The 13,023-nt window shown below is 38.9% G+C and overlaps 1 protein-coding gene across 3 annotated transcripts in view; it reads right to left on the bottom strand.

Annotated features, from left to right (window-relative positions):
• Positions 1 to 5,800, bottom strand: part of rnf213a (ring finger protein 213a) — a 29,733-nt gene extending 23,933 nt beyond the window's left edge. The window contains exons 1-9 of one of the 3 annotated variants that reach the window (XM_068578023.1): positions 5,683 to 5,800; positions 4,135 to 4,277; positions 3,325 to 3,476; positions 2,132 to 2,923; positions 1,820 to 1,989; positions 1,462 to 1,632; positions 880 to 1,085; positions 467 to 756; positions 129 to 388 (exon numbers count right to left, since the gene is read on the bottom strand). In XM_068578023.1, coding sequence (XP_068434124.1) covers positions 129 to 388; positions 467 to 756; positions 880 to 1,085; positions 1,462 to 1,632; positions 1,820 to 1,989; positions 2,132 to 2,923; positions 3,325 to 3,476; positions 4,135 to 4,258 — 2,165 coding nt within the window. In that variant the 5' untranslated portion in view covers positions 4,259 to 4,277; positions 5,683 to 5,800. Of the gene's footprint in view, positions 1 to 124; positions 389 to 466; positions 757 to 879; positions 1,086 to 1,461; positions 1,633 to 1,819; positions 1,990 to 2,131; positions 2,924 to 3,324; positions 3,477 to 4,134; positions 4,502 to 5,682 lie in introns of those variants that run through there. The other 2 variants (XM_068578024.1, XM_068578025.1) reach the window with 2 other exon arrangements.
• Positions 5,801 to 13,023: the final 7,223 nt, after the last annotated feature.

The following is a 13,023-nucleotide window of genomic DNA, read 5'->3' as shown; positions in this document are numbered from 1 at the left end:
AAACAAAGAAAATGTTATTTGAATAGATAACAGCCTTTGGCTCCTCTGCAGTCAGTAGATTGTGAATGTCATTTCAGATTATTAATATACATGAGGCTAAAGAATTATTGAAAAAATTAGGCACCTACTTTTTGAAGATAGCGACATCCTTAGAAAACTCTGTCCAATACTGGAGGAACTCGTCTTTTTCTAGTTTGGGTAAACAGAGCACACTGCAGAGCCGATGGAGCTCACCACGATCCAGTGTTAATTTAAGCTTTCTCCATACACAGAGCATGATCACAGCCGCTCTCATGGGATCCTTCACATACAGCATCTTCCCTTCTTCATCCTTCAGCAACTGAGGAATCACCTTTCTCAGCATGAATTCCTTTATCATCTGCTTCACCTAGGAAATTATACCAGAGTAAGTCAGGTTGGCTCTACGGGAGCATCTAGACTTTGTGCACAAAGATGATATACTTACATCATCTTCTCCATAGTTTAAAGAGCCCCATTTCTTTTGTTTTTCTTCAAACACAAAAGGATCCCCATAAACCTGACAGAACTGATTCAGCTGCATGAGAAAACTTGTCAAGTTGGTATCCGTCCAGCTCCGGAGATGATCGAATATGGACTCCAGCATTATATTCCCTGCAATTCCTCTGCCTTCAATCAGTTTCTTCCTTTGATCAGGCCAGATCATTTCTTTAAAGCGTTTTAACACGTTCTTCGATGGCTCGGCACAGATGATGTCATCATATTGATGCCAGTCTCCTTCACACAAAAAAGATACAGTTATAATTAAATGTGTGAAATGCATCCGAATATAAAAAATAAAAAAATCTGATGCCATTTGTACGCATGTTTACACTCGGACCAAGTGAAGATTACATTTACCTTCGACATTGACGAGATGGTGTTTCACAAACAAGCATCTGTTGGTGATCTGATGTGTAGAATCCAGTTTGTATATGTACTCATACTCATATTTTTTCTTTTTATGATTGTAGACAACATATTTGTATGGTATCGACACAGACTCAGCTTTAGTTTTGCTTGTTTGCAGACTGCCCTCGACCAGAAAACCATGTTCTCCAAGATCCCTGTGTGAAAAAGGAGAAAAAAGACGTCAAATGTGCATCTTGTTAATAAGTCAGTGAGATATGACATTAGGAGCTGCCCAGTTTTTCCATGGACACATCAAAAGCCACCGCCATTCCCAACTCTGCCACGAGAAGAAGCAGCTTAACCTATCAATGAGCAAGTAGCATAATATGTGTAGTATGAAGTATTTATGTGTACAGTGATTGTGTGGGGAGAGTGTATGCAGGAGAATTAATGGGCAAACTAAAAAGAGTTTTTGTCAAGAGTAAAATAGATTTTGGAAGAATTATTATTTGGATGTATCAATGTTTGATGAGCCCATGAAATAAGCCGCCATTTTAGCTGAATTGAGTCAGTTAAATTAAGAACACGTACCTGGTAACTGACAGCTCAACTGAATTATTCTCCTCCCAATTTCCAAAGATGAGCCCGCCCCAGATGAAAATACGATCTTCATTTGGATCAAATTTGAAGTCCTTTGACAGAACTGCATGGAAGTAAATTGTGAGTCTGTCACGTGGAGCAATGTTCTTGTTCTGGGTAGTCCTACAAAGCAGAAACATAATATCAATACAGATAAAGCTAATCACACACACACACACACACACACACACACACACACACACACACACACACACACACACACACACACACACACACACACACACACACACACACACACACACACACACACACACACACACACACACACACACACACACACACACACTACCTTTTGGGTGGCGGGGCAGCTGGGGAGCTGGGCTTCTTGCCGCCATGTTTACTTCCCTTGTCAGCATCTGCATTTTGTGCTGCGGTCGAGTCCTGCTCGCTGCCAGACTGCTGACCCACGAGGGGCTCTACTGTCCCCTCTGGGTCCACACTGGAGCCGGCGCTGTCAGCCTGCATAAGTAGCATTATTCATGCATGTTAAATATACATTTTAATTCATGAAAATAGACAAATTCCCCTTCTTCATTAAAAAGGATAAAATTATGGCTTCTGTTTGTCAATAATGAATTTCATTAATTATATTTAGAATTACCGTTGATGGTTTTTGAGGCCCGAAAACCATCTTTGCATCAGCAGCCACAGGCGGCTTCTGTGTCTGATCTTGCTGAGTCTTTTCCTTCTGCTTGCTTTGTCCTTTCTGTTTGACATTTTGCTCCACGTTGGCATTCTGGTCCAGTGAGGATTGTTTTGTGGCGGACGTGTCTTTCTTGTTCTTGGAGTTTTTCTTGTCAGTCTTTTGATTTTGAGGGTTGGTGGACTGCGTCCCTTTGCCTGAACCCGACTGAGAAGCGGCACTCTTGCCGTCTTCTGAGATGGTTGTCGGAGTGTCAGCTGGTGTGGTCTTGAGTTTCTGATCCGGAGTGGATTTCGCTGTATTGCTCTCCACATCAGGGTTACCTGAAGATTCCTCAAGCTGCTCGGCAGGTCTTGCTTCTACTGCAGCAGCACTTCTTTCACTCTGAACCACTTGTGGGTCTTCAGCTGGTGCAGTCTTGAGTTTCTGATCCGGAGTTGATTTCAGTGGATTGCTCTCCTCCTTATCGGGGTTATCCGGAGCGTCCTCAAGCTGCTTAGCAGGTCTTGCTTCTATTGCGGCAGCAGATGTTTCACTCTGAACCACTTGTGGGTCTTCAGCTGGTGCCGCAGGTATGTTAGCTGTTAGGGAACTGAGCTGGCTCTCTAGAGAGGCGGGCCCATCTTGCAGCGAGTCCAGTGTTTCATCCTTTGCATTATCTGAGCTTTCGCTGTCAGAAGAGTCTCTCCCGATCTGCGTCTTCTTCCCCTCGTTGTCTTTCTTCTTTTTTTTCTTTTTCTTGTTTTTTTTCTATGAAGACCATGAGGTAGAAACCAGTTTTAGTGCTAATGTGAAACCATCAACATATTATCAATATTACTGACGGATAAACATTTTAGATTTCTAAAGAACTAAACTTCTTCTCACTGCTATTTCAAATGATGGGAGCACACAAAAATAATTAGCATATGATTATGAGAATAGTCCACTTGAATCTACTGTTAGAACAATCCTTGTGATAACTACTAAGAGTAAATAATAGAATGATATGATGGAGCAGTTTGTCGAATTTAGGGGGATTTATTTGCAATTAGAAGTTAGAATTCACAACTGTTTTCATTATTCAGTCAGTTGGTTGCAATTTACAAACTGACGTCTAGATGGCACTAGAGCTTCCATTGCTTCTTTAACACAGTGATAGTAACACTTACTTTTCTCTTTGGGTTGTTGGTCTCATTATTTGGTCGTTGGGGGGATTCATTGGTCTCTTTGCGGTTCGCAGGTGGGTTGTTTTCTTGAGACACAGATTTCTCAGCTGTACCTTTCGAGTCTACTACCAAGTGTTTGGGCTGATCGCTTGTATCTAGATACAAAAAGTGCAGTCTTAAAAAAATCAACCTGCATCTAAAATATGTGAAAAACAGTGCAAATAACAACGACAAAGCAACAGCAGCATATTGCCAAAACCCAAATTGCAATCCAGCCAAATGCTAATTTTCACAAATCCACAACTATTTTTTTATGATCAGTTACAAACAAAACACATAAGCTTGATCATTATGTCATGTGGCTCAAGTTTGCATTTTTCAACATAGGCTTTTCACAAAGTAGATCACAACGACTCTGTTCTTAATTGCAATCTCACTAAGTGTGTAAAGATGCTGTTTGTTTAACACGCCCTACTGTCTGTGGACAGATAGTGCGGAAACGATGCCATCTTGAGGTAAGAGAATAACACTAACACTTCACATTCACATTTATTCACATTAATGTCAACCACTTTCTGATTTTGCTTTAAATAGTACTATAATGTAACGTAGGTTCATGTCATAACAATATATAGAATAAATATATACTGTCATCAGCACTCCATGGCACACAGAAAATCACTGTTCATCTACAGTATACCTCAATGTTGTAAACATAACAATCACTCTTTTATACATTGTGTGGATCTCATTAATCAAATCCTGCAGGTGAATATAGAATGTTAAACCACATGTCTAAATGAATCAACGTACCCTGTGTGTTTGCAGGTTGGTTTGCAGGTTGGACTGCAGGTTGGACTGATATCTTCTGGCCACACTCACTGCAGAACTTGGCTTTCTTCTCCAAAATAGTATGGTTACAAACTGGGCACTTCATCTTTGGACATCAGTGATCTCTGCAAATGAAAGGAACAAGTTGAACTGCAATGAAGTCCTCCCATGGAGAAGATTCCTTTCACTTTCAGTTTTGCCTCTTGGGGCCTCATGAGTCAGCGTTCACAGCTCGGCAAAACAACATCCCTGAACATTGCTGCTCCTTTTACTGACATGGACTTAGAACAGTCTTATAAAACAAACTGGACTGTCCACATTTCGTTAAGTGGTTAAAATATTGCATTCAGAGACGGTGAACCCTGCACGACACGCCCCGCGTCAGAGCCGCTGACAAACATCCAATAAGAAACTCACTTCCGCCAAAGAAGAAAAAAACGAAGAGGTCTCACTACGCGACAAAACACATATTTCATAACTGTCGAGAATCCAGAGCTTCAGGGGTCACGAATATATGAAAGGACATGTCCTCACTGTGATAACAAAACAATATGATTCTAAGGTCATATTTATGAGATGAATTACAGGATGTTCTTTTTTTTCAGCTGAGAAAAATGTGCTTCCATACTAGTAGGAAGACAGGCAAAACAAAAAAACGTTTACAGACACATTACATTTTGTTTATTCTTTCTATTCCTACATATAAACTTTCTTTTAAACTGTGAATTTCTAAGATTATTTTTCTGATGAACATGCACACAATTTGAATGTCAGAAAATCATTACTGTTAATATTGGTGTGCAGGAAATAATGCAAAATACAAGAAGAACTTCATTACACAAATCGTTATGTTCCAAACTACGTAATTATTAAATACATTATTAAATAAGCATAATGTATTATTTGTGGAAATGTTAATGTGCGTGGAAAACTGTAGAGAAAACCAACAATAGTAAGAATATTCATAGAAACCAAACTAGATGATGGGACAACGCGTTTCAAGCACCAAGTGACTCCTCCTCCTGTCACGATCTTTGGCTTTTGGCTCCAAAGTTCAGCCAATAACATGTTTGCAATAAATGTCACTTCCTGCTTCGACCCGTGCCAAACATTACCCTCACCTGACAGCAGCAATACTGAGAAAGTGAACTAAACAGACACACAGTAGCGGTCACTGTGGCTGCAGTAAAACCAACACGTGTATTAACAACAGTTACAGCTGTGTCTCGCGAGAGGTTTACCAACTTGCTCTATAACAGCCGGTTTACTGAGCTGCGTAACAGTTCAGTTAGCAAACATTAGCCGTCTGTTTCCTACTGGACTCGTTTTTCAGAAAAACAAATAAATACTAAATGTCAGGTGCAATGACGCGTGTCAACCAAGTGTTGACACCAAGTGCGTTTGATACGCCGCTGTTAGTCACAGAAAGGACCGACAGCCGCTCCAGCTAGTTGGATGCTAATTGTGTCACTCCAACGTTATCGCCTCCAGCGGTCTATAAAGCTGTCGCTAACATGCCAGCAGTCCTACCTCAGGCTGACAGCGTCGCGACCCCTTTTCTTCAGGTTTCGTAGAAGGAAAAAAAGCCCAGACGTTCATGTCATCTGCGAACCAACCGACATCTGCAGTCCCGCTGTCCTCTCATTTCCGCGTGTCTTGGAAAGTTTCGTTTAGTCAGAAATGGGCGTCATCTAAAATAAGTTCACTTTCTGAATGACTGATAGCAGTATTTCTATGTACTGGGGGAATGTACGGAGCTGGTTTTCATGCACAGGTGTAGAATAAGAAAGTACTGACGATGACTGAGTGCTGTCAGGCGGCACAACCCAGTAGACCACAAAAACAATACATGCCATATTTATACTATGAACAACAGAATTATGTATTTGGGTAATTGGTTTTGATTTATAAAGAGCAGAAACATTATCTCTGCTAATTATGTTATTTGTTGAAAAATCACTGGATAAATCTCAGAAAATTGACCTAGGGATACCTGCAGTGCATGCATGCTTCTTGTCATGTTTCTAAGGATTAGTAGTCACTGCTCTGCTCTCTCTGCGTTGAAACCTGCAGGACTTCTGGCAACGTCTCGAGGCAACAATTAGCCTGAATGTTCAAACCCACAGAGAGCAATACGTTTGTTTACACTCTGTGACTTATTGGTCGCATTTTGTCTCGTCACATTACAGTTTATGTTTGTGCTCTCCTTTAAAAGTCTTTATTTTTAACAAGTAAATGTACAGTTAAAGTGTTTCTTTCTCACTATGGAGAAAGGAGACACACACTGAGTTCTCAGAAAAGGGAAGCGTGCCCAACCTGCAGATTGTGACACATTGAGTGACCTGGGATGACCTTTTATTCTGTTACTGTGTCTCTCGACAACTCTCACATGACACCCACTTCTCCACTGAGGATGTGTTTTATGCACAGTAATAGAGGCTTAACGCCAAACTTGTTTTAGGATGCTTTGCTCTGAAACGGTCAGCAGAGGGCAGGATTGTATATGTGTGTGTGTGTGTGTGTGTGTGTGTGTGTGTGTGTGTGTGTGTGTGTGTGTGTGTGTGTGTGTGTGTGTATATATATATAAAATCATTTCACACATGGACAATGTGCTCTAAAAAATAAATCAGGCACCTGAGTCATCTTTCTAAAACACCTATCATGAGTTCTTCCGCTTCATTTTTGCGAGGTTCGTTGACATGGTAACTTGGACTGCACTCACAGAGTGTCAGATCCAAAAGTATTACAATGTCTTCAGCATGTAACTTGTTGCGTGATTATGAGTGATAAATGATCCATGATGAGCGTTTGCGTTTTACATGTGTTTTATTTCGTCTACATATTTCACTGAAGAGGACAACCAGGCCGGTGTGGATCAACAGAAAGAAACTGGATTCATATTCACTTGTAAGGCAGTTTGGCAAATCTCCACCACCTTACTTCAGTCTGTGCAACAAGAATGAGTATTGGAAAAAAAAAGTGGTTTTGTAAAAGCGTGAGATATTTCGTTTCCTCTTCCTGTAAAAGAGCGCTGGCTTGTCGTCAGATTAGAGAGTTTCAATATACAAAGGCTTCCACAGTCCCGGAAAAAGAAAGTTGGGGAACAGTTGTTTTGAGACGACCGTTCTTCATGACATGACGAAGTGCTTGTTGAGCTTTACCTGCACACCATGTTGTAAATCACACCTTCGTCATCATCATGGGCGACTAACTGCTGCTCCCCAAAAGAGAGCCAGTTCATGAGCATTTGATGCAATGTAATGTATGATTTCAAAAAGCTGTAACAATTAAAGCAATATCTCATGTTTTACTTCCTCTTTTTGAAAAAAAAGAGTCAACAGTGTAACATAAGAGTTCTCGTGTTGCTGCCTCACACTGATGTCTCTCTTGTGAATAGTTATTGTAAAAACAGGCCAGTGGAGGTAGTCTGAATATAATTAGAACAATAACTTAGTGAGAAACAGAATCCTCCTCATATATCAGTTCTCCGTTCATAATTCTATTTTAAACGGCTGCATGGCCTTTTTACGCGGCTCAGCTTCTATTTGATCTAAATGTTTCTAATGTTTCTCCTCTTACTTTGCGAGGCAAAGTGTCAGATGATCCTCACAAGGTTATATGAAAGCAGGTCACCCACACCACAAATGTGATGCAACCTCAGTGGTTTAGGCTACAGAAGAAATCAGGCCGGTACATTTTTATATTTATAAATGTTCCATTTTTACTTTTTGTCACTTAATTGTGTGTGTGTGTGTGTGTGTGTGTGTGTGTATGTGTGTGTGTGTGTGTGTGTGTGTGTGTGTGTGTGTGTGTGTGTGTGTGTGTGTGTGTATAAAGATGAATACAGAAGAAATCAGGCCTGTACTCAATTCAGACATTTTTATATTTATACATTTTTACTTTTGGTCACTTAATTGTAAAAATATATATATATATATATATATATATATATATATATATATATATATATAAATATATATATATATATTAAAAAGATGAATATATGTTGTCCGAGTACAACGTTGAATCGGTGCGGCCTTCTTCTGTTCAACAAAATGTACTCAGAGAATGAAATGACTTCTCTTGTTTCTAGTATAACGTTTAGAAGTTTTTGACGTAAAGACTTGCATGCATGACCCAGTATGCAGAATATAAACACCTGTGAATGAATGAATGAAATGAAATGAAATGACTGAACAGTACTTTATTAATCTCCAAGGAGAAATTTTTTTGTCATAGCAGCAGCATCCCACACTTAGACATCCAATGAAATAAACTAAGCTAAACACACAAATAAAATAAAATAAAATAAATAATAACAGGAACAGGGATAACAGATATATACAAAAATAAGAAATGAATATATATATATATATATATATATATATATATATATATATATATATATATATATATATATATATATATATGTAAGCAAATGAAATGAATATATACAGACATACATACATACATACATGCATATATACATATATATATACATACATACACACACATATACACATATATATATATATACATACACATACCCGTGGTCTACATACATACATATATACATATGCATAGAAACATATACATAACAAATAACTGCGGTGTATTCAGAGATTAAATTAAATTAAAAGAGATTAAATTAAAATGCAAACGGAAGCGAGTGTAGACCTATGGAGTTCAACTCATTGACAGAAAGACCACTGAACAGATTTGAAAACATTTGTTTTACTGTCATTGTTCAATTTTTGTTTAGCTCTCCTTGTTCCAATATAATACTTTTTATTTGACGTCATTTGTTTAACATATTTCCAGTTTGTACAGCCTGCTGACTGGAGCACTCGTCAGTATAATGTTTGTTGTTTTACAGTTAGGAACATGATTGTTGGCAGCTCCTGAGACGCTCTGGAACTAAAGACTACCGAGAATACATTAACTTCCACAATGACAAAAGCACAAAATGCACTTGCAATACATCTTACCCTCAAAACCATAGACACCACATTTAATGCTGCAACAGCATGTGTTTGTTTCCACTGGGGGCGGCTCAATGTACGAAGGGTTCAACAGTTGGTTTCTGAAAAATATACGGTTTTTTTTGCATTTTCGATGCTTTATGTAAATAATCATTCAATAAATCTGTAAATATTTCCAAGGGTTTACCTTCACACTGATGTAGATCACATCATCATCATCATCATCATCATCATCATCATCATCATCATCCTCCTCATGAGTATCGGAGTCCGTCTGCTGCTCCTTGCAGGTGATACAGTCAATCAGCACATGTGCCTCCAATGCAATAAATATGAAAATAAATGAAATGAAGTGTAAAGTCACATCTCACATGTTTGACTTTGTTTTGGAAGTACACGGTTGCGTAGACGACATCTGCTGTTCCTTCCTCCCACTGATTTACCTCTTGTGATTGGTTATTGTCACATGCCAGCCAGTTGACATAGTCAGTGTTCTGCATGCAAACGTAAAGAAATAACACAATGTTAAGTGGAGCAGGACGTCCTCCCCTTTCATCCAATCATGTCTTCAGCTCATTATGAGCTTCTGTGTTTTCTTTTCTTGTCTCTCCTTCATTAACAGAGATTTAGGATGTGGGTTTGATTCACCTTTCACACGCTTAACCCTGATGCAGACAACTTGTGTGCAACCGACGCCTTTAGTTATAATATAGATGGAGAGTACTGTCTCCAATGAATGCCATAAAAAGGTCACCTCTGAGTCCTCCTCGCTGTCTGTCTTCGGTGTCCACATCCTTGTTTTGAGGAGTCTGAAACTGAATAATGACACTGCTATAAAGCAAGGCAAGTTCATTTGTACAGCACATTTGAACAACGGGTGATTCAAAGCGCTTCACATAAAACCATTAAAAGCATCAAACAAAATTTGGAAGTCATTAAAACTTTGTTTTCTTCTTTAAAGTAGAATACAATAAAGGTTGCAGTGCAATATGCAATAAGACATAATAATCACGATATACAACCGCAGACCCTCCGGAAAAAAAATGTATAAAACATTGCATGCATCTTATTTGCTGTCATTCACACATATTAGGCCATGTTTAGTGAAAAAGCAAAACTTGAGTTAAAATCTGAGGGCAATGTTAACGCTCTTAACTACTTCATTTAGTTTGCACGTCTGCATTTTCACATGTTTATATGTACTTCAATCCAATGACAATTCATGAATGATTGTCGCTACTAGGTTTCTTTTACGTAAAGAAAGGATGTGTATTTAGACATGGGACGCCATTTTGAATGGCCGTCGGAGTAACGTAGCAGTGGGGAATATTGAAACTACCTTTTACTCCATGACATTTATTTGACAGCTTTAGCAAATTACTTTGCAGATGAAAGGCTCTGCAGCCCCACACAAGTGTTTTACATTCCCCTGGCTCTTGGATCTCTAGGCAGGTGTTCCAAGTGGAGCAATGCTCGGTTTTTCTGTGATATCATGACATAATGTACATTTTGATCAATCTCTGGATTAATACAAGTATATTTTATCTTGTACTTAGGTAACATGTTGAGTTAGGTAATGAGTATCCAGTATTACTATTTTTACTTGAGTAAAGCATCTGAATACTTGGAGTGGTGCATATCTGAAAGGCGTTATGAACACAGCTTACCTTTTGAGGACAATGCCGGTGGTAACAATCAGAAGCACAGCAGCAGTAACAACGATAAGCACATATGTGGTCAATGTTGCCCAATATGCTGTGAAACAAAGGCAGAGTGGTACAGCTATTGTAGTGCCTCGTTGTTGAAATCAATCTCAAAACGTGACATGGTATTATTAACAAAAGGCATCAATCCAATCCTGTTTTATAATATGTGTTTATAAGAAGTCCACCTCTCTTTGGTCTTATTCCTCTCAAACATTAAGTAACATCCCTATAACATACGGTACATTGCTTTGTATGATAATGCCTTTTTGACAAACAAGAAATACATATCAGTTGATGCATAGCCTATGTAACACATTATTTGGCACGACACAAAGCCACTGAACAACTAATATCAACATGATACTTACATTTCATCTTTAATGTCACAACAGAGGAGTTTTGGCTTCCATGTTTGTTGGTGGCGCTGCATAGATACTGGCCATCATCAGCTGGGAGGAACTCAGCCCAGTGACCAACATCCATAAAGTCCTCATCATCTATTTTGAACCAAGTATAATTCTCCACTGGAGGGTTTGCATGGCTGCTGCAGATCAGAGTGATGTTGCTCCCGCCGTCTTCCTCCATCGATGGTCTGACGGACACTGACGTGTTCTTCGGGCCATCTGAAAGAAAACGGTTTGTGATCAGATAAACTTGTGGCTTATTCTTAACTTACAATATATTTAATTTCCATTATCTAAATTATACCATTTCCATTTCATTCTCACCCTGTAAACTGTGGATCTTGTTCCCAATACTCACATTCAACATTAATATTCATGACTCCTGAAGTTGTTCCTGTGTGTGTTTTTAGAGAGCAGGTGTAGTTTCCAGAGTTTGTGGAGGACATGTTGCGTAAATAAAGAACAGGTCCTTCATGGATGCGTTCTCCATTCTTACACCAGGTGAAAGCAGATGAAAGGGGATCGGCGTCACAGACGTTTAAGCAGGTCAGATTCACAGAGTCGCCTTCCTTCGTCGTTCCGTCTCCATCGAGTTGTGTCATGGAAATGTTCAAATCTAGACGTGCAAAGTACAGCTTCAGTTTCAAACTTTACAGATTAAGGTGCAGGGAAGAGTCACAGTTTATGAAAAATAAAACTTACCAACAACCTTTACCGTTGAGCCGTCTTTACCAGTCCATTTGCCCTTTTTGTAGTTTGTAATAAATCTGAAGGTATACATTTTTGCGTCACTATGTTCCACTTGGTGTATTTTTAAAGAACAATTGTGTTTTTTGTCACCAATGTACTGGATTCTGGTAGGGACTTTGTTTGATTTACTATCATAAATGAAACAAACCCTGCCATGATGAGTATCTTCATGAAGCCACTGGACAATCTTCACACTCCGGGTGTCAGGATAGTAAAATGAACACGGAATGACGACATACGAGCCCTTTACTGCACAGATGTGTGGCTGGTGATAAACCACGCTCCATGTATTGCAGAAAACACCTGAAAAACATGGATTTAGTCATATCCTGTGAGGTTTTTGATCATTTTAATAAAACATTAGATGAGATGTAAATGTCTTACTCACCAGCTAGAAAGAGTGGCATCAGAGACCACGTCAAGTTTCTATTTGCAATGTGCATGTTACAAAACAAGTCAAATGGTTATAATTATAAAATGTCTGAGGCTCTGCAGCTAGTGTTGATGATCTTCCACTGAAAATACGCAGTGAATTATTTTTTGTATTGTCTTCTTCATCTATGCTTCCTGTGACGGAAAATGAGGCATTCGTCGTCCTGACGAAGTTGGCATGTGAATCAGGTCACAGACGCTTCAGCTTATTCTGGTTAATGTGCTTTGAAGCCTCTGAATGGAGACTAGACATAAAGATATACATATGCGGTGTGCATATGCCCGTCTTTTGTTGCTTTGTTGTGGTTAAAGTACAGTCAGAGCGTCACTCTGAAACAATGCACAGACCTTGTTACTGCACGCGATGACGTGCTTTTTTTAAATGTTTTTTTTTAATAGTTTTCATTTTTTACTTTAGTTGTTGAAAAAATGGACCATTTAAAGCTGACGTAATTCTCTCTCAACACTGTCACATAATCATGCCATTAGTTTTATTTTATTTTCTAAGTCACAATAGTCTGTACACGTTTGAAAAAGGAGCTACTTTCACGTGATCTATTTAAAAGGACATATTTATTCTGTAAGTCTCGAGAGAAC

Source organism: Clinocottus analis, unplaced genomic scaffold (assembly GCF_023055335.1).
Source record: "Clinocottus analis isolate CAN_PGR_092001 unplaced genomic scaffold, fCliAna1.0.p SCAF_16, whole genome shotgun sequence".
Lineage (NCBI taxonomy): Eukaryota > Metazoa > Chordata > Actinopteri > Perciformes > Cottidae > Clinocottus > Clinocottus analis.
Note: the sequence above shows the minus strand (reverse complement) of the source record. Positions and strands in the feature narration are given on the sequence as shown.